The following is a 27714-nucleotide window of genomic DNA, read 5'->3' as shown; positions in this document are numbered from 1 at the left end:
GCCATTGAAGATGACCAATAGCGCTCTTCATAAGGTGATTATCTGCCATACACATGATTAATAGCAAGAAACATGTGGTGTAGTCTCTGTAGTGACTATATTTTTGTTTAAACATAAATTCAGCCAAGTGTCCTATGAAATTTGTTAAATATTTCCCTACTTTGGTAATTTATCCCAAATCTCTCTCCATAAAAGTCTTTCTTTCTTTTTCCTGTTTAGCCTCCGGTAACTACCATTTAGATAATACTTCAGAGGATGAATGAGGATGATATGTATGAGTGTAAATGAAGTGTAGTCTTGTACAATCTCAGTTCGACCAATCCTGAGATGTGTGGTTAATTGAAACCCAACCACCAAAGAACACCGGTATCCATGATCTAGCATTCAAATCCATGTAAAAATAACTGGCTTTACTAGGACTTGAATGCTGGAACTCTCCGCTTCCAAATCAGCTGATTTGGAAAGACGCGTTCACCACTAGACCAACCCGGTGGGTTTTCTCCATAAGTCTAAACTTAACTAACTTTACCCCTAACCTCTCCCCACAGAACAGATTTGATAACTCACAAAACTGAATATTAATTGACTAGCATACTGATAACACAGCACAGGCTTTACGTGAGTTGGTGATAATTTCAAAGAGTAAAATGGCAACTCATCAAGATGATCAAAAAATATTTACTCATGTTTCAATAATAATAATTACGAAATTAATTGCTAAATCAGGTACAAATATTATAAGAGAACCATGTACTTGTAGTGTATTTCAAGTAAAATAAATATTCAGAAACAGATTAAACTTTATAATACAAAAGAAGCGTACCTCAAAGAGAAAGAAAGGTTTTTAACTAATGTACCCTAATGACTAGACTATAATCTAAATACTCTATATGATAGGAAGCTGAACCTTAAGAAAACCAACTCATTTTATCACAATTAGTAGAATACTTAATTAGCATCATATCCATATTTCCTAAATTATTTGGATTCTAACATCATTAATGATTTATATACAAACTTTGCATTCAGCTATTTCACACAATTGGATAAACTTAACAAAATCATTTATTTAAACTTATTGTAGAAAATACATGTAGCTGAAATCAGTATACTACTACTATTGCTACTTAATAATATTTACATGATAAACATAATTCCTGGGATTATTTTGTTTCAGAAAAAATAAAATATTTATGAACTAATATTTTACCATCCATATATCTAGTTAATAAAGTGAATGATGCACTATTAACAAAATTTCAATACTTTTTTTTATTAAACCTTCACGTCGACTAGCTCCTAACCTTAATTCACAATCATAAACTTAAAAAACAGCTGAGAAAACTATTTACCAAATTTATGTATTCATTCAATCACCCAACTGAACAATAAATACGCTAAATACTAACAGTTAATTTTATACAACTTAATTATCACACCAAATACGTGATCTCATATGTAAAATTTGAAAGCAAATTATATCCGCAATCAACGACATGAATCACAGGAACAGACCAGATAATATGTTGTGCGTGTAGTGTGTGTGTCGGAGGATGTTTTATTTCCCACTTATTGCACAGCCTGGACTTTGTATCTTGCTGTTGGATCTTTCAAATAAAATGGCGGGTACTTTTTCTTCTTTTTTTGAGGGGTGTATATTAAGTTTACTCGTTAATTTTAATTGGATGAATATTGTATTGCATTACAATCCATTTTATATATTGGGTCTTTAATTTTTCTTTTTTTTTTACTAGGGTTATTCATTAATCAACACGAATAGTCATAATTAATACACCATATTAAGGAAATTTGATTTTCAAATACTAGTCAAGCGCATCTAGCGGCCTTGCAAAAAAAACTAAAAACTGAAGTAAGCCAACTTTATGTACTGTTGTTCAGATATCGTAATCTTAGATATTTGCGAAAGACGTACATAATCTTTCACATTACATCCCTGCACGTGTTATAACCGCCGCAATAAATGTACAAACGATCTTTATTTTAGAACGATATTTAGCTGAAAATATATTTTTTTGTAATACACTATTAGAAAGAACAAACGGAGATTAATTATAAAGTACTTTCTACAAAACAACTGCCAGAAAAATAAACATTTCTGACAAACATTACTCTTTAATATACGATAATTACTAATACAGAATAATTAAAAAGTGTGCGGGTAACAATTTTGTATATAGCATAATTTTTTTCAATTTTTTTAAATTTATTTAAATATATAATATGTATAAATTATGTTACAGTAAAGTCCTGAAGCATTATAGTCCATAAGCAACGTGTGTTGCCTATTGTTAGATTCCAGGAAAACCTACCGTAAGAAAGAGTGCAATGCAGGTGCAGCCTTTGTCTCTTTATTTTAATTGTAATAATAATTATTCAGTGCTACTAAAGACCTCTCCATGTACGGATGTATTTTTTATTGTACTCGTTCGTTAAATTGTTAACGTCCTATGTTACAGTTTTAGCTTGTACAATTAATATAAATCAAGTAAATGCATATAATTTGTAAAATAATAATATAAATAAATGTTTCTTTTTACTTCCTTATACTAAGTAAAGCAAGTATTGTAATCGAGAAAAATTTCGGTTTTCAGATTTCAACGGAAATATCCATTTTGACGGCGTGACGTCTGTATGTACTTATCTCGCATAACTCAAAAACGATTAGCCGTAGGATGTTGAAATTTTGGATTTAGGACTAATGTAACATCTAGTTGTACACCCCCCCCCCCTCTTTGATTGTAATCGACTAAACCAAAAGTGTCCAAAAAAAGCCCAAAATCAAAAAGATTTGTATTTTGGACTTTTTTTAACTGCAGTAATAAGTCTTCATTGAAAGTTTTCAATGATATACATACCAAAAATGGTACTTATGTTCATTGGTTCCAGAGTTATAGCCAAATAAAATTTTAATTTTAAGACCTAAATGAAATATCTAGGTCTTACAAGCAAAAGCACATCAGTTCGAATCAGACTTCATCTCCTTTTCTTTTCAACATTTTTTTTTAAATTTAAATATATTGATTTATTAATACTATTAACACGTGATTGTAAAAACATTTTTACAATAGATAATAATTTAATAATAAAAAAAATGAAAAAATCAGAAGTTATTAGTGAAATAAAAGTTTACTTTTAATCATTTTAAAAGTTATTTTTTAAATAACATTTTCTAAAAATGTGTATTTGTAATTTAATAGGCATTATTACATATTTGTATCTGTAATAGATTTGGTAAAACATGATTATTTAATATTAATTGAAAATTATAATTTAGAATGGTATTATTTTTGGATTTTCTTGTTTAATTTCTGTTTAATTTTATTTAATTATTCTGAAATTTCTATTTAACTTTATCTACATTAAAGTTAATTGCAGAGTGACTGAAAATAGACGCTCACAAGAACAACATATACACTAAGGCATCCATGCCCGATCTTTAATAAAGTGCAAAAAGTTTTTTTCTTTTAATTCATTACTCCCCTGATATTTTTGGACAATATTCTCCCAGTCGGAGTTGATCATCATTTCCTTTATTTGTTTTCTGTTGCCAATAATTTAATCGCTCTTTGGTTTGATATAATTCTTCTGTTCTTAATTTGTGTACACATTCTCTAGTTTTTAAATGTTCTCTCTTTATATTCATCATCCTCTCTTAATCTTTTTATTCTTTCCTTGGTCTTAACATTTTTTCTTCTTTATATTTATCATCTTCTCTTAATCTTTTTTATTCTTTCTTTAGTTTTAACATTTTCTTCCTCTTTATATGTATAATTTTCTCTTAATATTTTTATTCTTTTTTTTTGGTTTGCATCATTTTCTTCCTTTTTATTCTTTTTTTGGTTTTAAAATTTTCTTCCTCTTTATAATTATCATCTTTTTTAATCGTTTTATTCTTCCCTTGGTCTTAACATATTCTTTCTCTTCATATTTATCTTCTTGTTTTTTTGAGATATATTTCTCCATGTTATCTTTCTTTTTCATATTTGATTATTCACCAAATAATCCAATAATAAAAACTGAATATTTTACACTGTAAGGTCAAAGTTAACATTTGTAACCAGAATACAGGAGGTTCACTAAACGCAATAGTTTAATTATTATTAACTTTTATTTATAAAACCAGAAATCTTAAAACTTTGTTAATCAGCAACTTACAAAGATATGAACAATACTGATCTAGCAATACGAGTAATAAAGGGACTTATACCCTAACATCTAGTTGTGCACCTCCCCTTTTGACCATTGACTGAACCAAAAGTGTCCACAATAGCCCAAAATCCAAAAAGAAAATTGGATTCTGGACTTTTACTTAATTGCAGTAATAAGCCCTCATTGAGAGCTTTTCAACAATCTTTCATAAGAATTACTTACTTTCACTGGTTCCAGAGTTATAGCCAAATAAAATTTTAATTAATGAAATATTTGGATCTTAGAAGGGAAGACACATCTCAGTTCAAATCAAACTTCATCTCCTTTCTTTTTTTAACTTTTTATTTATTTATTTATTTAAATATATTGATTTATTAATAATATTAACCTCTCATTAAAAAAAAAACTTTTACGATTTATAATTGAACAATAACAAAAAAAAATTAAGATATCAGAAGTTTTTAATGAAATAAAGTTTTATGTACTTTTCATTATAAAAAAATGTGTAAATGTAATTTAATAGGCATACAAGGAAGTTATGTGTTGCCTAGATCAGATTTTTTTAAAAAAAGGACATTGTGTTTAATCATAACTTATATACACACACACACACACACACACACACACACAAATATATATATATATATTTATTTATATAGCCTATGACACTCTCAGTAACGTAAGGATTCTGACACAGGGCCATATATCTTTTTTTCCTCTTTAGCCTTCGAGAATCACCATCAGGTATTACTTCAGAGGATGAATGAGGATGATATGTATGTGTGTAAGAGAAGTGTTGTGTTGTACAGTCTCAGGTCGACCGTTTCTGAGATGTGTGGTTAATTGAAACCCAACCACCAAAGAACACCAGTATCCAAGACCTAGTATTCGAATCCGTATAAAAGTAACTGCCTTTACTAGGACTGGAACTCTCGACTTCGAAATTGGCTGATTTGGGAAGACATGTTCACCACTAGACCAACCCAGTAGATTGGAGTCATATATCTAAATTGGTTCAACCGTACAGCTGCTACAGAGGAACAAACATATATATATATATACACCCTAAATACAATACATTCCTTTTTGGGCAGTTGTGTAATAAATTATTAGAGTACAAACCAGTGAATATTTTTTAAAAGTAAATTAAAAATATTAAAATTTTTCAAAGGTAAGTTTGTTATTAATAAAAGTTGACTTTTTTGTTTTTGATAGACTTTATTAAATCAATTTTTCTCATATAAAATTTTCTACGTTTTGATAATAAAATTTAAGGATTTATTTGTCATTTAACAAAGTTACTCTATTTCAAACCAAAAAAAAAATATTTTTCGTCACCAAATTTTTCTGTTTTATGTTGGATATCATAAAAATTAAGGGAAATACAATTCTGTAACCTGTTTTATTTGATTTTCCAGGTCAAAAAAATAAGAAACCATCAAGTTTACCCCTAACATACTGAAATTTCCTCGGGGGAGCTAAAATCCGTGCGAAATGTTTTGCTACCTGTAACTCGATAACAAATCGTTTTCGGACATATGTTTGTATGAACTTTTTTCCTTATTTCAAGCCCTAGAATTTGTTTCCCAATTATATTTCTTTCCTTCTGATTCACCTGCACATATATATATATATATATATATATATACATACAGAGTGTTCCAGGACATATTCCCCGAACTTCAAGAATTGATTCAGGTCAGCAAAATGAACAAAAACATTCATATTGACATAAATCCTAATTTGCTTTGTTTTCCTTCTGGATGCCATTTGTGATTTTCAACAAAAACATTATTTCTCAGGAACAGGTAAACCTACTTTAATTAAATGTGGTAAAGCTACAACTAGTGTCTTGTTCAACAAAATAAAACACTTTGAAAACGTCACCTTCAAAAATTTCAAAATGGCAGCCATCTTAATTTTGTAATCTTCAGTATCTTTGTAATTTTTCGTTTGATCAAATTTTTTCTTATTATAAAATTTTATTAAGCATTTTATTTTGAACAAAATGACACCTCATTTGAAAAAATCTGTTGACAAACAATCGTGTTATTGCAGACAATTAACTTAGCAGTACACTTGCGCGCCATAATGCAAGGTGACAATTTTTATCACTTTCAATTTACCGTTATTATTTATTATTAATAATGTTTATTACATTTAGGGGAGGAAATTAAAACAGCCAAAAAAATTATCAGCTTGCTTTACAGTGTACCACTGTGCAAATTAATATACAGTGAACAGATATGCTTCCCTAGGCCACTCCCTCTACATGAACTCACATAAATATGAATTGAGAAGACCTCTACTCATCTCTTATTCAGTTTTATTGGTTCTTTTTGCACCGGCTCATAATGCTTCTTTCTTTGAGTATAAGCACTCATCATGACTGGATCTACAAAATCTTTTTGACGGTTAATATTGAGCTGGAAGTTCTACACATCCTCATCAATACCTAGACAGTATCCTTTCCATGAGACAGAGATTACTGTTGCTTTTGATAAAATTTCTTCTTCAATTCTGATTTTAATGCTACCACACTACGGCCAGATACAGAGTACTGAAACGTTTCTTTAATTTTTTATTTGTGATTACCTTTAAATAATAAAAGATTACGCAAAATATAGAAATGAGTTCATTCTCAGAAATGCCATACATGAAAATACTTAAAAGTGTATTTATAAGGCATAATTAATTTTTATGAAGAACTAAACAATTTACAACAGTTGTTTGGATTTACAATTTTAGTTCACCTTAATGGTGAAAAAAGAAAAGAAACACATCTTAATGTCAAAAAAAAAAATTATTTCTTTTCAGCATCTGAAAACCTTTTTACTCAGTCTTCCACTACTTTACCATAAATCAACTTTATACTACTACACAAAAACAATGAAGAATAATATGAGAAAGTGAATGAAAAAATGTAAATTATATCAAATTACTTATAGAATGAGATAAGTAATCATGGCAGTTCACTAAAGCTATAATACATATGACCTGTGATCAGTAATGGACATAATTTAACGTGGTTTAAATTTAAAAATAATAATAAATGTAAATAAAATTAATTATTTTATAAATATATGTAAATTATCTTCCAAAAGTTCTTTCAGGAGATGTTATTCAATTCTTTATTAATAGTGTTAAAGGTAGATTTATTAATGGCAGCAAATTGAAAACCACCTTAATAAGAAGTTAATTTCAAAACTACGAGATGTTATCTCTAAAGTAAAGATCATTACTTTGTAAAAAAATTTATTCTGAAAACTTCATAAATATTTTTTATTTCTCTTAAACTACATACCTTATACTACGTCTCTATATAATCGCCACGGGAATTAAGACATTTATCGTAGCTACAAACCAGTTTTAATATACTTTCGTCGTATTCTTCGGCAGCCAGACCATATAGTCACTGATTAACGGCATTTTTAAGTTCATCGTCAGCCGCGAATTTCTTACCACTCAAAAATTCTTTCAGTTTCCCAAACAAATAGTAATCAGAAGGAGCTATGTCCAGACTACATGGTGGGTGATCGTAAATTTCCCATCCTAATGTTCTCAGAAAATCACGTGTCGGACCCGCAACACATGGACGTGCATTATCGCGCAACAGGACGACGCCGTCGGTCAACCGCCCACGTCGCCGATTTTGAATGATGCGCCGTAACTTACGTAGAGTTTCGCAATAGGCATTTATAGTCGTTCCACGTGGCGTGAAATCAATCACCAATATGCCAAGCCGATCCCAAAAGACTGTGGCCATCAGTCTGCGTCCAAATGGCTGTGGCTTGACCTTTGTCGGTCTGATTAGTGATTGAGGATGACGCCATCCACTTGACTGCCGCTTTCTCTCTGGCATGTAATACGAAATCCATGTTTCATCGCGGTAACAATTGTATTAAGGAACTCATCACCTTTTTCTGTGTAGCGCATCAAAAATTCCAAAGCAGATCCCGTTCAGATTTTTTTTGTGACGTTCCGTTAAAACGTCCGGCATTTGACGTGCACAAACCTTCCTGAAGCCTAAACGGTCATGAACAATGCGACCAGTAACAGCTCTTGAAACATCAGGAAAAAAGGAACAGGTCGCAAATCGTTGAGCAACATCTTTTCTGATTTCATCATCGACTGCGTTTCAAGTCCTCAGTGATTATACTAAGTACTTAGTAGCTACGGTATTAGAATAGCTGTTTACAATTGGTTAAAGTCAACCTTACCAAACATAAACAAGTATTTGAAATTTTATCTTTTGATAAGAATACACATATAAAATTTATGTCCTTACCTCAAGATGTAAAAAGTGGAGTGCCTCAGGAAAGTGTTTTTTGTCTCTTGCTTTTCTTTATTGTTTATTAATGACCTACCTCAAAGTCTTGAGCCATTCATAACCCTTTTCGTAGTAACCCTTTTATGTAACCTTTTTGTAGCCCTTATGTAGTTTATGTAACCCTTTTTTTAGTAACCCTTTCGTATGTAACTCTTTTCGTAGACAACACAACTATACCTATATATAATTATTTAAGAGAAATGGAAAATTATATGATAACATCTCAAAAATTATCCACTGGATGAATAATTGCAACTATCTAAATTTTAATATGGATAAAAAAATTATGTTTTGCTTCTCAGACAAATTTTGCTGTCTTCCTTTAAATTGATGAAGGAACTGAATGAAAGCTCTGAAAATATCTTCTGAAAGCATATCATATTTAAAGCAAATTGTTTATTACAAAAATTATAAAATATTTTTGGAAAAAAGGTTTTTAACTTTTTAGTTTTCAGAGATTGTCTCTTGGTTTAGCTACATGCAAGACAATTATTTTCTAGGAAAAGTAATATCAAGCATTGAACTGAGTTCAATGATATGGCTAGTCTTGCAACACTCTAATTAGATCATGCCAAGGTTGAAGATTTTATTATAAACAGACAAAATGTTTGTAAATTTATATATCTAACTTATTAATCTATGACTGTTATCCAGTAACAGTTACTTTTTTGAAGAGATATAAATTTTGCTGAAAAATTCCAAATGAGATTGACTTCTGAACCAAGAACATTACAAATAATGGCAGGCATTATTAACATTTTGCAATGGATATCAGCTAACATTATAGGTTATAGAAAAATAAATATACAAATTTTAATTTATGTACATATTTTTTTTAAAAAGATTTTATTACAATATTAATATCACAACCATTAATCCATTACATTACAAATTTTATTCATACAAAAAATAATGTAGTTTTTATATTAAGGTAATCTAAGTACAAATACATCACATTTTGCAAACAAAATTAGAAAAACTAAAATTTATCATGTTTTTATCTACATTAATATTTTCTTGATATGTAAACATGGAAGATTAAAAAAAACCATATATTATATACTACGTGGCTGAAAAGTAACACACCTCTCTCTAACATATTTTATAATTGAGCTAACTGGATGCAGTTTGTGGCATTCTTCCTTGTACCAAGGGGCTAGCTTCAATGAACATATGTTTCACTCTTGACATTTAGGTAGCAGGAGGTGGGGAGGCAAATCAAAAATTTTAAATGAGATCAATGGTCATCTGATATATCATTTTAAAAGGCTTAGCGAGACAAGAAAAATGATACAATTAAAACTAAATTCTGATCGCCCAATCCAAAATGGCAGTCAACAATGTGTTAGTTTCAGATAGCTAGAACTACAGTTGTAAGTTTCCGTTTAATATTTTTGTTATTTGAAGTATCCCGATTCTCTACTTGGAAATCTTCTCCAATAAGAGAGCCTAACTCAGTAAGTACCAGTTTAGAGTATTCAGCCTTCAGAGGGGTGGGAGGCAGGGGTAGCTCAAAAATTTTAAATGGGCATATGGTCATGACCATAACTTAAAAAAAAAGACCTTAATTTAAAGGTCTTTGAGATAAGCAAAACGTATAAAAAAAAATTAAATTCTGACTGTTTAAAACGAAATGGCGACAACAAATATCATTGCATTAATTAAAAATTGAAAAAACTAATTTTTAAAATTTTTCAAATACTTCTTTTAATTAAATTTAGAACAGTTTTGAAGAATTTTATTTAATTAAAGTAAACAACAGTTTGCAATTTGATTACTTTTTCATGTGTAATTAATTATATCTTTTATTTAAAGAAAAATCCTGTAATCTCATGAATTAAAAATACTGCCTAATAAATTATTTCAGCTAAAAAATGTTATAGGTTCTTACCTCTTATTAAATATTCAAATGCCCTCCCTGTTCCTCTATGTAGTAATACAGACGCTGCTCGAAAGCTTCTCTCACATTATGAAAAGTTTCTGGCGAAATCTTTCTTCATTCTATCTCAACGCATTCCCTTAATTTTTCAAGAGACGTTGGCTGTGAGCTATAAACGATTTATTTTAAATGTCCCCAGAGTAAGAAACAAAGGGAACTCAAGTCAGCTGACCTGACTGGTCATTACCACATTGACCAATCCAACGATTTGGAGACTGCAGGTTCAACGCATCTCTCACATTGTGATCATAGAGCGGAAGAACTAACTAACTGGAAACTTCTAACTGGAAAAATATATCTTCTCTCATGAATAAAAGTTGTCCATTTGGTCTACAAGCTATCTCAATCAAATTGTTGTAATCTGTTCGTTCAGCAAAGCACAGTACATATCATCATCCATGTTATCATTAATAACAAATGGTCCAAGAAGTGTATCATCTATTATTCCAGCTCATATGTTTAACTGCTCTGGATGCTGGGAATGACTTTCATGATACCAATGAGGATCTTATATGAACTAAATGAGGTTTCATCAGTGAACAATATATTGAAGCAAGAAATAGTTCTTGCTGTTAACCACTGGGTCAAAATTTCACTGAATTCAACTCTCCTATCAAAATCATCTTCAATAAGTTCTTGTATTAACTGAATTTTGTATGGATGGAATTTATGTTTTTTTTAAATACTTTTGCACTGGCCACCTAGATAAATTATTATTTCATGCAATTGCTCTTCCTAATTGATCCCTATTAAATTTGTGACTACAATTCTGGAAATTATACGATTAGGATGCTGCGCATTAAATGCATTAGCTGTTCCTCTGAATGATTTTATTTCTCCAGATAAAAATAATATTTCTTGAATTGAAAAAACATTGTGTTTTATACAAGAATTTTTTTTGTTGTAGATTGTGGTTTTTTTAACTAACTTAAAAAACAAAAAGCAGATTTCTACATTTGGTTAAACCTTTTTAATCTAAATTACGTTTTCTTAAATTCTGATTTCTTCTTTTTTTTACCTTTGTAATTTACTCCTTTAAGATTACTAATAAAAAACACAAAATTTCATCCAAAAATAACACTAATGCAGTTACACTTCAACATCTGTTAGCTATTTATTACAAAATCAACAATGAAAATAAATTTTGAAAAATGTAACTTACCTTTGTTTAATTGTTGATCAGCTGTTGACATTGCCAACTTATGAAATAAAAATTATCTTAAAAGTTTCTTATGAAATAGAATTTTAATGTTAAATAATAACTAAATTAATTATTATTATTTAATTATTTTTAAATTCAAGACTGTAAGTTTAATTAAACAAGTATTTGAACATTTTTAACAATTAATTTTATCAATTTTTAATTAAACATTTGTGGTAGCCATTTTGGTTTAAATGGTCAGAATTAAATTTTTCTCATACCATTTTACTTGCCTCACAAAGACCTTTAAAACAATGTACTATACGACTATATATCTCATTTAAAATGTTTGAGCCACTCCTGTCCCCCGCCGCCCTGAAAGCCAAATACTTTAAATCTGAATTACCCTCTTTTACTGGAAAAGATTTCCAAAGAAAGAATCACGATACCTTAAATAACAAAAAGATTAAAGCGGAGCATACAACCATAGTTCTAGCTCTCTGAAATAAACACACTGTAGGCTGCTCTTTTGGATTTGTGCGATCAGAATGTAGTTTTTTAATTGCATCATTTTTCTTATCTCACTAAGCTCTTTAAAGTTATATATATAATAAAATGGCCATTGTTCCCATTTGAAATTTTTGAGCTGCCCCTAATCCCCCCGCTGGCCAAAAATTAAAATGAGTGAAATATATGTTCATTAAAGTAGCCCCCTCAGTACAAAGAATGCCAGAAACTGGTTCTAGTTTACTCAATTATAAAAAAAGTTGGAAGAGGATGCAAGTTATTTTTTAGCTGTCCATTGTAAATATATATATATATATATATCCAAATAAAATATTCACCTAAACTAAAAGATTAAACTAATTATTGACATTTATTAAAATGAAGAACTGTTAAAAATTTATAAAACATAACTCTTAAACAATACCACGCATAAGTAAAGCAGTAAGAAAATTTAGCATGGCCCATATAACCACTTTTTTAGACAGTGGTTGAAAGAATGTGTTTCTCATTCAATAACATATTTCCATATAATCAATAAATAAAATTAAATAGAAATATATGGATTCAAATTAATAATTTAACTGTAATGACATAAGTTAGGTCTATTATATATATTAAACTCATCGATAGTTTACATTTATAAATGAAAAATTAGTTACATTATAGTAAAATGCAAGTGTGCAGTAAATAAATTTTAATTTTCTGTCAAATTTGTTGATTTAAATTATTTGCTACAAATTATATGCAAGACTCTTCATGCATTGTCAACAGAAAAAACTGCATTTCATTAGGATTTTTCTATATACCAGCTACTTTTATTTGTTTCATTATTTATTCTCATACTGTGTTCACTACAATAATGTGATCTTAACTCAAATTATTAAACAACTTATCATTCTGTACCAATTTTTTTCCAATTTTTTATAAACAGAATTGCAACAAAAAGGAAAAGTCTAAGAAATAAAAAACTTATTAAACATTAGTTTAATCTGTACCACTTTTCTGGTTAACAAACATTAAACAGAGTAAACGTCATAGTTTATATTAAATTAGCAACGCTGAAGCATTATTTTGTTAATTTTCTGCATACCATAAACCATCATGACAAAATGGAATATATATTTTATACGATATATGTATATAAGTTAAGAATTGTACATACAATTTTACTTTCTCAGCTTTTACAGCATATAACAATGATCATTAATACTGTGACCAATAAAAAATTATGCCACTAGATTTTAGAATTTATCAATGTTTTGATTAAGCAGAAGTCTTCCAGAGTCTAAAAATACTAAAATATCTTATAAGGTGCAAAATTCTGTATGTTGTCTCTAAATCATGATACGCAGTTCACACACAATTATAACACATGGGGTGACTGAAATTTAATGCACACCGGAACATAAAAGGAGAATCAAAATCGCACAAATCAAATAGGTGTTGTCATTTTGTATTTTGATTCATCTACTAGTAATATTACAGAATTTGTTGACCCATGCCCTTACATCTTCTGCAAGTTGCCATTATTATGTATTAGAATACGTCTGTTATGTCAACGTGTCTAAAATAAATCCAGTGATTGAATCTTTAATAACAGAAAAAGTAAATAAAACCCTGTTTAGAGATAAAACTATTGATTGAAGTACTGTAAGTAAGTGGGTAATAGATTGTGTGCATCAAAAGCTGGTAAAGTGAATATTACAGATGAACCTTACAATGGTTGAACAGTTTCTGTGATAGAAAGTATAAAAAGGAGGTGTATGAATAGATTCAAAATGATCATCACTTTACACAACACACTGACACCTAGGCAAACATATTGAAAGAACAAGTTGAGAGACATTATTGAATGTCTTGGCTACCATAAAATCTGTTGCAGATGGTGCCACATTAATCTACAGAAAAAAACAAACAACAATGAAAAAAATTTTGTGAACAGTTTCTAAAACATCATGACAAGGAAGATGACTTCCTTTTCAATACTGTGATACGGAATTAAGTCAGGTGCATCATTATGACCCAAAAGAAAAGTGCAAAGCATGGAATACCAAAACTGTGGTACACCACAATAAAAAAAATTCAAAATACAACCCACTGTAAAAAAAAATTCTCTTGAGTGTTTTGGTATTCCAAATATGTATATGTGACTGAATATGTGGAAGTTGGATCAACTGTAAATTCTGAGTGATATATACAGATGTTAGAACATCTTAGAGGTTCATGTTCAACAAACTACAGAGCCAATAATCTGCAACACGATAATGTTTGGCTACACACACTGCAAAAGCATTTGAACCTATTCCACATCATCCTTACTCACCAAATCTAGCGCCCTGTGATTTTCATTTATTTCTGCAATTAAAGAGGGCTATTCAGGGTATACAATTTACAAGGGAAGATGACACCTCACTGTGTTCTTCAATAAGGACACAGTGAGGTTGAGGATCAAGGAAAGATCACCAAAAATCTTCATTAACGAAATGAGAAATCAGGTTCATTGTTGAGAGAAATGTCTTGCTGAAAATGGTGACTATGTGGAAAAATAAATTAAGATTTGTAGCAAATAAAATAAATTTTTATACATTTATTTCATTTGACTATCTCTTTTCATTTACAAGCTGCGAGCGACTGGGCATTAATTTCAGCCACCTCATAATTATTGGTGTGGTTAATTTTATGCTTGGGGAGAAAATAATCTGTTTATTTTTTTCTAAATTAGAGTATTGGGTGAGAATTTTATATTAAAACAATAGTTTTTCCTAAAAAAAGATTGGAATTCTTATTAATTTTTCTCAAATGATTTTTTTTGGGGGAAATCAGAAGAATACCTTAAAGATACAATTGGAATTAAAACTACTGAAAAGAATTGGAAAAGTCCCCTCCATGAAAAAAAAGTCTCTATAAATTCACTTATAAAAATATTAAAATCCCAACTTATTGGCTTGGATTTTTAAAAAAATTATTTTTCTCTAAATGAGAAGCTGTTTTAATTAATTTTCAACCTGTTATATTTTAAAATTAAAATATCATTAATACATTTTTTTGTTGATGTATCTCAAAGCATCATTATTTAAGGTTTTTTAAAACTACATTTTATGTTATTTTAAAACAAAATATCTTAACACAGGGCTAAATTAATACTAATTTTTGTAACTTTAACCGATTTAACACATATTAGAAGTTATCTTTTCAGTGATAAAAAATAAGTAAGTAAAAGTAAGAGTATATACATTTTTTATCAGTTTATATTGAAGTGGATATCTACAAATAAATACTTTAGTTTTATGATAATTCTTATTTGAAAAGGAGCTTCTTGAACTAAGAAGAGCAGTAATTTGATATTATAGCAGGCCTGAATACTAGATGTGCTTCTGGAGTAACTAAAATATACAGATAAGAAACAGATTATATAGCAGTGGGAATGAGTTTTGTGTTTTAGAGATTTGGAAAAAAGTAATTACTTTCATCTATTTTTATTGATTTTTGTTGTTCTAAACATCTGAATGAAATGTTTTTTATTCATATAAAGTAATACAGGGAATATATTATCTAATCCAGACCAATATGATGTTCTATTATCACTCTTTATAAGAAAATAGCATCCCAGATACTGAATGTAAAATGCAACAAGCAAAGGCAGAATAACAAATTCAAAAATACATTAAGGTCGTATATGTTCAGAACAGGATTTGTTGATAACCAAGGCACACTTACTTTCTAAATATCTTAATATCCAGTAATATTTCAATACATAATCACATAAATATGGTCACAATTATAAAAAAAAAAATATATATTTGTGATTAGTTAACAAAATACATTCCAGTTTTTCAATCATATATACATACTAAACCCATAAATATAAACCATTTTTCATTCACCAATTATTTATATAATATTTTCTAAAAAAAATTATTATTATAGAATATTATTTTTTGAAATAAATATTTTGATTATTCTTTTTCTTTCAGAGAATTCAGTGAACAGCAGTACATAGAGTTCAAAATTTAACTGTTTACCACACATTGAATCTTTTGACTATTTTGAACATCGAATTCTTTTGTTTGATTTTTTATGTAATTTATTTAAATTTTCTTTTCAACATATACAATTTATAAACCATGTTTAATAATCATATTTTAAAACTTTACCTTTTTTATTTTTTTTAATCTAGAGGATCTTTTCTGTTCAATAGACAGCATTTCTAAAACCACATAAGTGTAAACTTGAATGTATTTGCCCTGCAACTGTTATAAGGTACCTACTATACATTTTATTCTTGCTGCACTGTAAATTAATTTTTATTTTCCCTCTTCAGTTGCAGTTTTTTTTTTTAAATATAATACATTTACTACATCTTTGGTGATAAAGCTTGATAACTTGTTTTATGTTACTATAAAAAAAAAATTATTATCTAATCAGTTTTCTATTAACCTATACAATTTCATTTCATTATTAAAATTTTTGTTTTTTAAAAAATTACAACCTGGATGTTTTTCAAACAATGACATTGGTTTTTTTTTTACTTAGTGGCTATTTTCCAAGTAACAGTTATTCCAGTTAGGAATAGTCATTTTAAATAGAGTTAAACCACTATATATCGAACTTGAAAGTTCCTGTAAAAAAATGTGATATATTTTGATATACATAAATATATATTGCAAAATTTCCATCATTTTCTTTCTGAAAACAACTATACATAGTTAATTTTTTAGGGTTAAAGAAGACTTAAAAAAATTTACTATCAAAGAAATTTATTTAAAAAAAAAAGTATAAATATATGTGCAATTTGCTTACAATGTAACAAAAAATGTATGCTCGTATAAAAAAAACGAAATGAAAGTTTTATTTATTCTTGGACAAAGTAATCTCCAATATTTTTTTGAACATAATCTTTTGCCAAAGTCATTTCAAAATAATAATATTCACTTTTATTCAAAGGTAAAAATTCCTTCAGGAACATTAAGAATAGATTTTAAGCCATGTTGGACAGTTTGGAATGTTTCCATTACTTGTTTTCTAGATGGTTTTTTTAATTAATTCACCTTTGTTGTCTAAATCATCTTTAGTTATCCAATACTTCCCAATTGGTTGATGGGTAAGGTAATCAGTCACAATAAGTTCTTGTCCACGAGTAAAAATTGCTCGAATTCAATATCAACATTTATTTGGTCTAATGAAACAAGTTGTTTCCATGCTTCTTTTGTATTTTTGGTATCTGTTTACTCTTCATCTTCTGGTTTTTTAAAAATTTTATTCAGACATTTCTACTTCAAAACAGCTTTTCATCATACTGGGTAAGACATCAAGCTCCCATCTTCTGGCTAATATGTTTATACATAATCAAAGATTTACACATTTTTTTGTAGATTCATCATTTTCAAATGGAAAGATAAAATAGTTAATAATTTATCTTCGGTAATGAACTTTTTCATCAAATTTTTAATTACCCTTCGGTCCTTGGGTTGTAATTTAGTGGTCATATGAGATGGAAAGAAAATGAGCTTAATGCTAGCCAATTTTCATTCAACTGAACTAGGATGGCCCGGACAATTGTCCACAAAAAGAAGGGATTTTCTTTTTTGTTTGATCATCCATTTATCAAAGCTGTCCACTCATCAAAAATTTCTCTGGTCATCCATGATTTTTTCTTAAAATCATAGTCAACTTCAAGTGATTTCACACCTTTGAAACAATATTTCTTTTCCTATCTGTTGCTTTAGTAGTTGTTAGCTGTTTAGTTTTCCTATCACAAGGAGTTTTAATTTATCCTCATTGGTCATGTTTGCACAAACAACTGAGATTTGGTCCTTACTATGCTTTTTTCCAAAACATTTATCACCTTAGAAAGTAAGAGTTTTATTGTGCAAACACTTGAAAAAAAACCACCAGTTTCATTCACATTAAACACAATGTCGGGCTCATATTCTTTTAAAATGGTTTTCAGAAATGCGTTTTGCAAATGAGAACATTGCATGTCCAAAATACAAGCACTTTCACCCAATATTAGATTTTCTTGAATGCCATTAGCTCTATGAATTTGATAAGCCACCCAGAGTTGGCTTGGAAGTTGGAATTCCTAAATTTGCAGCATATTCTGTCACTTTGTCTTTAATGTGTGGCCCAGTTGCAGACATGTTCTTGTCTCGTATCAGTTTTACCCATTTCAATACTGCTTCTTGATCTCGTCAAAGTTTTAGGATTTAAATCGTTTCCAATTTTCTCCAACACTTACAAAAGTTTTTATAACCAAATCTTTTTTTTTCAAAATTTTTAATTCTATACTTGAAATTTCATACTTTTTTGCCAGATTTTATTTTTCGTCTTACTTTCTACATATTTTATTAACAAAACTTCTTTTTCACACTTAAAGATTTCCAATTTAGTGGCCATAATTAATCTACAGCTAAACTGAATTTAAAGTAAAAATCTCACTCCAAGTTAGGAAAGGGATTCATAGAACAGAAGCCAAGAATGACATATGACATCACCAGTAAGTGTTTATGGCTTTTTCTTGGATAACTTTCCATTCTGTGAATTTCTATTGCAGTAAGAATCAGTGAAGCAGATTATTTTTATTAATTTATATCTCTTCTTACAAAACAAAGTCAATGGGTGCTTTTTGACAGCAATTTTTTTATGTAAAAACTTTTGTTCAATATGTAGAAATTTTATTCAATATACAAAAACTGTTCCTAATGAAAATTTGAGGTTCCTGAAAAAATTTGATATAAGAGATATAATAAATGGATGTTTGATGTATGGTGATTAGACTGTATTGTAGAAATTGGTATGTTAGTTTTAATAAGATAAGAAATAAATGCATATAATAATAATAACAGCAATCATTATGATATCAAGGATGAGGTGATTTCTGTAGATAAAATAATGGGTAATATTATAGAAAATTTGCCCCTCATTATATTTATGTTTACAAAAATAAAAATCAGCGTATAAAATTTTTAATTTATCATCTTTAAAATAATTAATCATATAAATAATAAAATATTAAAGAAAAGATGCAAGATAATTAAAATAAATCTAAAAAGTTATAATAAAAAGAATTCCACTTATATTACAACAGTGTAAACGAAAGAAAAACCAATGTCTTTAAAATAAATGAGATAAAAAGAAAATTAAACAGTTAACTCAAGATGGCAGCAAATGGACTGTTGAACTTCATGTGGCACATAGTTCAAAGGAATCCAAATAAAAGGTGCACTTAAAATTTCAGCGAAAATAAATTTTGTCAGTACTATATTAACTATATTTAGTTATTATATAAACCTATGAGCATTGCTTATAATAAGGATTTATATTGCTAAAAACTAAATACTGTATTAAAGAGATTAATTATTAATTAAATATGAAATAGAGATTACAAAAATATAAAAATTTAAGCAGTGATTTTTACGTGCTCATTTGTTTACATAGTGAAATAATTCTACAATTTACTGTTTAAATAAAAAATCAGCTGTTAGTAATTAAGGACATTTTTTTTTCTTTTAATTGTTCATTATCTCATCAAAGTCATGTAGCACCGGGAACTTCTTTTTCATATTTGATATTTTACTCCATTCATTAATAATTCTGATGATTTTTCACAATTCACAAAGATGTACTTTAAAGCAGTCACTTTTTTCTGGTGCAAAAAATCAAGCAGAATATTACATGAAATAAAATCCTGCTGAGATCCAGTTCCTCTGTTTTCAATTAGTACATAAGATAATAATTTTAGATAAATGTTTAACTTATTTGTGTGATGTTGGATATAATTTTATAGGGGAGTTCATTTTTTCATTATTTGTTAACAAATATTGAAATCAAACGTTTATTATAAAATAAAATAAAATTTTAATACTTCATTATTTTGAAGTCGTTTTTTCACCTGAATTAAAACAGTACAAAAAACGTGTTTGTGCGTTTCAAAATATTAACTTATAAAAATATAAGGCAACTAAATTTCAGCAAAAAACAATAGCATTTTGGTCTGAGACAACCAAAACAAGGGAAGAAGTACTCTTTTTTTGTCTCTGTCTCTACTAAAGTAGAGAAAGAGACAACGGTGAATGGAAAGGTAAGTAAATACCGCCTTCAAACATACGATAATCTCCAAACATAAAAATTAATAATAAACATGTTAAGGGGGGCCCAATTGCCAATCCTTCCCCATGTTAACACTTGACCCATTCCTTGGTCACCATTAAATTCATAAACTTCAAATATTTTCTACACTTAATTTGTTACATTTTGCAACTTTTAACAGGGCCGTTTTTTGATTCTTCAATTTTTAGGTTAGAAAAAAAAAATATTTCACAATGTTTTTCGCTCATTGAAAAATTAAGTTATAATTCTTCTTTTTAAGACAAACTGACCGTCCCTCGAGTCTATACGTGTAATTTACAGCAAAGAACACCTGTTAAAAAATGTCGATTCGAATATCTTTAATGGTTACGGAGAAAACGGGTCATTTATGTGTATGTGGTTTTGAGAAACTGCGATTAAAAACACACATTACATTAACGCAAGCTACTGGTTCACCTAATGCGTGCAAACTACCCACCTTTTACGTTCAGAGGTTATAACATTGTTTAAAAAAAGCAGAAGTTATACTTGAAATAAGAGAAAAATTTCCCTCGACAACAAATATTTTTGAACTAAAGAAATGCAAAAAATTAAATAAATGCTACCAGTAAACAAAAATTTCTTTAAAAATCATACAAAATGTTATAGCCCTCGCATTTTTGTAAATAAGGTCTTAAATAAAAGCTGAGAATATACGCAATCATTTGGCGCTAAAATTTAAAAATCAAAAAAAATTCATTTTTTTTCATTTGGACCCCCTTAATATAAAAATATTATTTAAATATTTATACAAACAACATCCGCAGCATTTATAAAACATTGTTAGCCAAACCACGATGAACATTGGCATATGGTAGAGGTAGAGCTCATGGGAATGGGAAGACCTTATATCACCAAATTGTGTATTAACAGATATGACCTGTATGTTAATAGCAATGACTTAAAAATAATTGTTACAAATGAATTTTCCAAACTGTGTTTAACCCTTTCTAAGCACAATATATAGAATCCATTGGAAATATACAGTATCATATATTTTTGCTCTCCCAATTTCCAAGTTATGTTTAAAATTAAATAACATGCTAGTTTGTATTATTTCAGATAATTTCTATATTAAAAGAATAATAATTGTATAGTAATATAGTATTTAGTAATGGAATAATTATCAACAATCTTGGAATCATTCAACTCATCAGTCCGTAAAAAAACATCAAATCCACTTCTCATGGATGTAAAAAAAAATATTATTTTACAATAAAAACAATAACAATACCAAAAATAGCTAATTAATTTAGTAGACTACAAAAGGACTAAAATTTCATTACATGTAAAATCTAAATGAATTAAAAATGATGCACATTCTTATTAATGGATATAGATGAAGATAAAAACTGGATTTGTAAATTCTAATCAAATTGAATGGACAATGTTCAAGAACTATAACTCTCTTGAAGAATATATTGTCAATGAAGATATCTGTAAGCTATTCCACTCGGTAATTATTGAATACAGAAGACTTCCAGAATATTACAAAAAAAAAAAAAAAACATGTTAATAGTGTACTTACAGAATTTTAACATTAATTTTTTTTTTTTATAAAAATATAATACATTTTATCTCTTTATGGTATAATACATATATTTAAATATGTATTTTTATTCTTAAATTAACTAAAATAAATTAATAAATAAAAAATGTATAAAAAATTGCTTGTATAAATAAATAAATAATTTCTGTTGTTTAGAATAAAAATATTGTTAACACAGCTAATCTACTTAATAAATAACCATATCGTGAAAAGTATGCCCACTTTAATTATTGCATTATTATTTTTTATAATAAATATTATAATCACTCAGTCGATTGGCATCATAGTTTGATTTTTTTTAATAATCTAGGTTTAACCTCATCGAACCCACACTTGTCTTTTAATTCATTCCATTTATTGCGTATATTTTTAACTAGTTTTTTTTTATATCTTAAAACAGTTCTATCAATAACAGATACTGATTTTACACAATCGTCCCCACCGAATTCACAAACTCTGTAATGATTAAGTATAGCAGCATCTGCTGGTACATTTAAAGTGCCATGACCAGGGATAAACTCCCAGACAAAATGATTACCAGCTTCTACCACAAATTCTGGTCTACATATATATTTTGATCGTTGTTTATGCGGATGTAGTTTAGCTTTCCGTCTTGTTTTTCTTAATGTAATGAGATTTGTTTCAAACTCATCTGAGCTCGTTAAAGTTGTATCATCTGGCCACTGAAGATAAAAAAAGGCATTTTGAAATGAATATGAACCAGTAGATCTTGTATTCATACGGGTAGCCATCCACCTATAAGAAGTATAAACACCATTAAAATAAATAAATAAAGACTTCTATCAGTTAAGAATGCATAAATTCTATTTAGTCATGTATGTCAATATTGATGAGATGCAAACAGGCTTCTCTTTTTAATTAGATATCCTGACTCTATAGGGGAAGACACCCTCTGTCACTCCCTCCGTTCCGAGCCCTTATGGGCTTTATCGAAAGTCATCTTCGAAACCTCAGCTTTTGACATATTCCAATCTACCTCGACCAGGATGCCACCGATGCGAATGCCACAATGGGAATGACATTCCCATTGGTATACTACTATTTAATGAACTCAACAAAACACATCCCACCGAGTCTTAAGCAAGACTGAAAATACCTAACTAAACAAAGGAATTGAACTACCTACCTTTTTAATTAGTCAGCATAATTATAAAAAAAAGTCCCTGAAATACATAGAAAAATTCTATGAGTAGATTCCTCACATAAAAATAATAATAAAATGGCGGCCATGTTAATTTTTAAATCATTAATATACAGGCTTGTTTTTTAAAAACTTTTTTATTAGCAAAAATCTTAAATAAATTATTTATATAATTATAATTTCTACTTACCAACATTCATTAACATTAACTATGTTCAAGTGCTTTTAGTGATTATTACTCCATCCTCAGGAACATTGATGTAATATACATGTTATAAATATGTATATTATAAATATTTACTTCACATGTTATTAATGAGGTAAATGGAAATTATAATTATATAAAGCATTTATGTATTATTACCAACATGCCATGTTTATCAAAATTAATCTAAAATCTTAAATATTTTTTCATTATTTTTTATATATTCTCTCTTCAACAGTTTCAAAGCTATGGCCCAGTTACTAGTACTCCCTATCTACTTTTTTATGATAAGAAATTAATTTATAACATTTGAAAAAGACAAGCCTGACTAGGATTTAAACCCACAGTCTGAATTATAATGAAAAATAATTCATTATAAAAAATGAATATGCCACTTTTTGCTTTTCACTAGAAAAAAAAGAATAACATTGATGTAGTTGTAATCAAAAGTAATACATATCATTATTTACTTGATTATAAATGTGGTAGATATATTTTTAACATAAGCACATAATCAATCATTGCTCTAGTGATTCAATATCAGTTATGAAAAATTAATCAGTTTTGAGCATGCAGATATGATTTTCATGTCTGACGGACTAATGATAATGGTTGAAATAAGCATGGCTCATCAGGAGTCATTTCCAGTTAGAAAAAAAATCACTTAACTTCTGACTGAGGAAGACAGAATGAGCAACAGATTATATGATTTTGAGAATATTTCAAAAACACTAACTCTACCCTTTATCTTTTGAAGCATAAGCAGGGTCTTGGAACTGCCAACTTTCTAGTATAAGTTATGTTTTGTTGTTGGTTCCTCAGCAACCTGCACATCTGAGTTCTACAATTCAATGATGTTTCCTGATGAATAAAATTTTAACAGAGGTGTGTGTAATCAATTTCCATAATCAACACAGCGGGAAAATGAGAATTCTTATTGTACAATTCAAAGGAAATACCAGTAATAACTAATACATGAGCAGGTATTTATGGTGATTACGAGGTCTGTTCAGAAAATAACCAAACATTTTAAATTACGCACCAAAAAAGATATTTAGTGACGTGTAGTTAGCAAGATTGTGTTCTGCATTATCTCCTCTTTAACCACATGTTCTTGGATTGTTGATTGAATGCAACGTGTTTTAAGTGTAGGTAGCGATTTTTGTAATGTGCAATTTTCAGGATCAACGATACAACGCAACATTAAATTTTGCATGGAACTGGAGAAAAATTTCACAGAAACATTTCAACTTTTGAAACAAGCTTATGGAGATGATATTCTGAGTCGTATGCAATGTTAAGAATGATTTTCATGATTTAAAGGTTCGTCAGTCAATTGAGGATGACCCTTGACCAGGAAGGCCTTCAACTTCAACTGATGACACCCACGTTCAGAAAATTAACGATCTGGTATGTGCAAATCGCCAATTGACTATCACAGAACTTGCTGAAAAGGTTAGTATTTCAATATGATCATGCCATGTCATTTTAACTAAAAAATTAATATGCATCAAGTTGTAGCAAAGTTTGTTCCTCATTTGATGATCGAACAGCAGAAAGAACATTGAGTGTACGTTTGCCGGCAACTTCTTGCACAAGCTGATGATGATGAAACATTCATGTAAAGGATGGTAACAGGAGACAGAAGCTGGGTTTACGTTACAACATTAAGACAGAAGTTCAATCACAATCATGGCAAAGAATGATTGGGCAAAGGATCTCCACACCTGGGTATGGAAATGCTTTGCCAAAACAGAAAGCACTGATGTGCTTTCTTGGGACAAGTCTTAAGTTTCGATCAGTTTTGATCCAGTGTCAAAGCGATGTTCTCTGTGTTTTCGATTTTAATGGAATTGTGCATTTAGAATTCTTGCCTCAAGGTGAAACAATGAATCGTGCGTTTTACAACTATCAAGGCATTTTACAACAGTTACGTGAAAAAATCCACAAAGAGACTGGAGTTGTGGCAAGACAACTCTTGATTCCTTCACCACAACAATGTGCCTGCACACTCAGCTTTGTCAATTCATCAGTTTTACGTCAAAAATCAGATGACTGTCCTCCGTCAGCCTCCCTACTTGCCAGACCTGGCTCCTTTTTTCTTTTTCCTTTTTTCTCAAAATCTGGAGATTTTTTCTTATATCGGAAATTAAAATCAATGATGAAAGGAAGCTGTTTGAGAATATTGATGACATTCAATCAAATTTGTCACAGATCTTAAAGGCCATTTCAAATGAAGTTATCTAGGACTGCTTTGTGAAGTGGAAACATTGCAGGGAAAAGTATGTGCACAGGGGAGAGTAGTACTTTGAAGGAGACAAGGACCAAAAATCTGTAAAATTAATAAAAAAGATTAAAAAAATAAAGTTTGGTTATTTTCTGAACAGAACTTGTATCTCATAAGGCCTCATGTTCTACTTGCTAGACCTAATGTTGACATCTACAACAATCTCATTTACTCTTTCTTTGAAACGTTTCTCCAGGTTTCTTGAAAAATCTATTTATGCACATTACAAAGTACTTTATCATTTGCAATCAAGATCCACCATTTAAGCAATCAAACAGTTCCATTACGGGAAAGCCCATCAAGCTGGTCTAGTGGTTAACTCGTCATCACACCCTCGAAGTCGAGAGTTCTAAGGTTCAAATCCTAATAAAGGCAGTTACTTTTATATGGATTTGAATACTAGATCATGAATCACACCTCTCAGGAATGTTGACCTGAGACTGTACAAGATTACACTTCATTTACATTCATATATATCTTTCTTTTTCCTGTTTAGCCTCCGGTAACTACCGTTTAGATAATTCTTCAGAGGATGAATGAGGATGATATGTATGAGTGTAAATGAAGTGTAGTCTTGTACATTCTCAGTTCGACCATTCCTGAGATGCCTGGTTAACTGAAACCCAACCACCAAAGAATACCGGTATCCACGATCTAGTATTCAAATCCATGTAAAAATGTCTGGCTTTACTAGGACTTGAACGCTGTAACTCTCGACTTCCAAATCAGCTGATTTGGGAAGACGCGTTAACCACTAGACCAAACTGGTGGGTATTCATATATATCATCCTCATTCATCCTCTGAAATAATACCTTATGGTGGTTCCGGATGCTAAACAGAAAGAGAAAGTTCCATTAAGGAAACTGCTAACATTTACAGTGAGATTACACTAATAATTAAAGATGGATAAATAAAAGGAGGCAGGCAGACCAACAGCATGGTCAAAATTCACTTGATCTTAACCTCACTGGTCTGTATTCGTAGATTCTGTTTTCTGATAACTTGTAATTATCTGATTTTCTGATTTCTTGGAATTATCTTATGAACTAAAGGTCAAGCTAATTTCTTTTTTCCCTTGTGTAATTCATTTCTATATTTTTTTTGCACATTCGTTTGTTTAGTATAGAGTATTAGTAAAAGTGATGTTATTATTCAAATTATAGCGTACAATAATTAGTATTTAATGATCTCATATAATTTTTTTTTTTTAATACACATACAATGTTTTACTTTACTAATTAATTCGTTCTCATTATTGTTATTTTATGAGGTAGTCACTAATGAATTGACTAGAAAATGAATGTTGATGCTATGATAATGGCTTGGATGAGCTGTGCTAAATCATCTTCCCTGGTGAAAAGATGAAAGATGATTCACATAACTAAAGGTGTTAATTTACATAGCAACGTGTTACACTTTACAACTTGTTCGTTTTCTGAGGTATTCAGAGTCACAAACGGTATTGTCAAATTTAAATTAGGCACGGGGTCCGTGCTTTTGTGATCTCTGTTAGTTAGTTTGAGAGAATCATGTTAGGATGGATGTAAAATTTTCGTTTTACAAATTTGATTCGTATTTTACTGATGCAAATGTCTGCCGAGGCATTTACATCGGTGGCATCCTGACCAAGGCCTGATGACTGTGAGATGTAATCAGTTAGAGGATCTAAAGATGACCTCTGGTAAAGTCCCTCGGGGCTCGGAACAGAGGGGGTGGTGTGGTGACCGGAAACATCACAAGGTCGTCTTCTCCTACGTGGTTGGGTTGTCATAAATGTTCAAAGATATTCTGTTTGATTCACTGTATAACTGGCTAAATCATCTCTGGTATAGTAGTGATATGCTGAAAACCTTCAATTCTCAGCTAAAGATATTTAACATTAAGCACTATTATATCCTGTCAGGCATGAAGAGGACTGTCTGTCATTTGCGGAGAGTTTCTCAATGTGAGGGTGATCCGGAATGATGGGCAGTCCTTGTTGCTGAATACAGAAATCTGAGATCTCATTACTTTCATAAAGTCCAGACTGCGAAAAGGGACTCCTGGCATTCCTTTGTTCATGAGCAGGATAACAGGGATCCCTGGGGAGTAATATATAGGGTCGGGACACAAACGATGAAAGGACGTTTTTCTGTCTGCTCTCTCTTAACCAGATTTAGTATAATTTCAGATACTTCTGAAATTTCATACAAATTACTAGACGATTTACCACCTGATGGTAGTGAAGCTGGAGAGACCGCATACCATGGGGATGTGCTGAAAGGTTGCTCAGTTCCACAGGGGTGCAATGTCCTTA

At 29.7% G+C, this 27714-nt stretch overlaps 2 protein-coding genes across 6 annotated transcripts in view; both read right to left on the bottom strand.

Annotated features, from left to right (window-relative positions):
* The window catches only part of LOC142330216 (uncharacterized), a 49123-nt gene extending 47626 nt beyond the window's left edge, over positions 1 to 1497 (bottom strand). For all 5 annotated transcript variants that reach the window (XM_075375358.1, XM_075375356.1, XM_075375359.1 and 2 more), the window contains exon 1: positions 1353 to 1497. The gene's annotated coding sequence lies outside the window, so the exon portion shown is untranslated. The remainder of the gene's footprint in view (positions 1 to 1352) is intronic.
* A 20393-nt stretch (positions 1498 to 21890) lies between these two features.
* Positions 21891 to 27714, bottom strand: part of LOC142330305 (uncharacterized) — a 148160-nt gene continuing 142336 nt past the window's right edge. The window contains exon 7 of the mRNA XM_075375518.1: positions 21891 to 22519. Coding sequence (XP_075231633.1) covers positions 22045 to 22519 — 475 coding nt within the window. The 3' untranslated portion in view covers positions 21891 to 22044. The remainder of the gene's footprint in view (positions 22520 to 27714) is intronic.

This window comes from Lycorma delicatula, chromosome 9, assembly GCF_047948215.1.
Source record: "Lycorma delicatula isolate Av1 chromosome 9, ASM4794821v1, whole genome shotgun sequence".
Lineage (NCBI taxonomy): Eukaryota > Metazoa > Arthropoda > Insecta > Hemiptera > Fulgoridae > Lycorma > Lycorma delicatula.
This window is presented reverse-complemented; position numbering and strand designations above follow the sequence as displayed.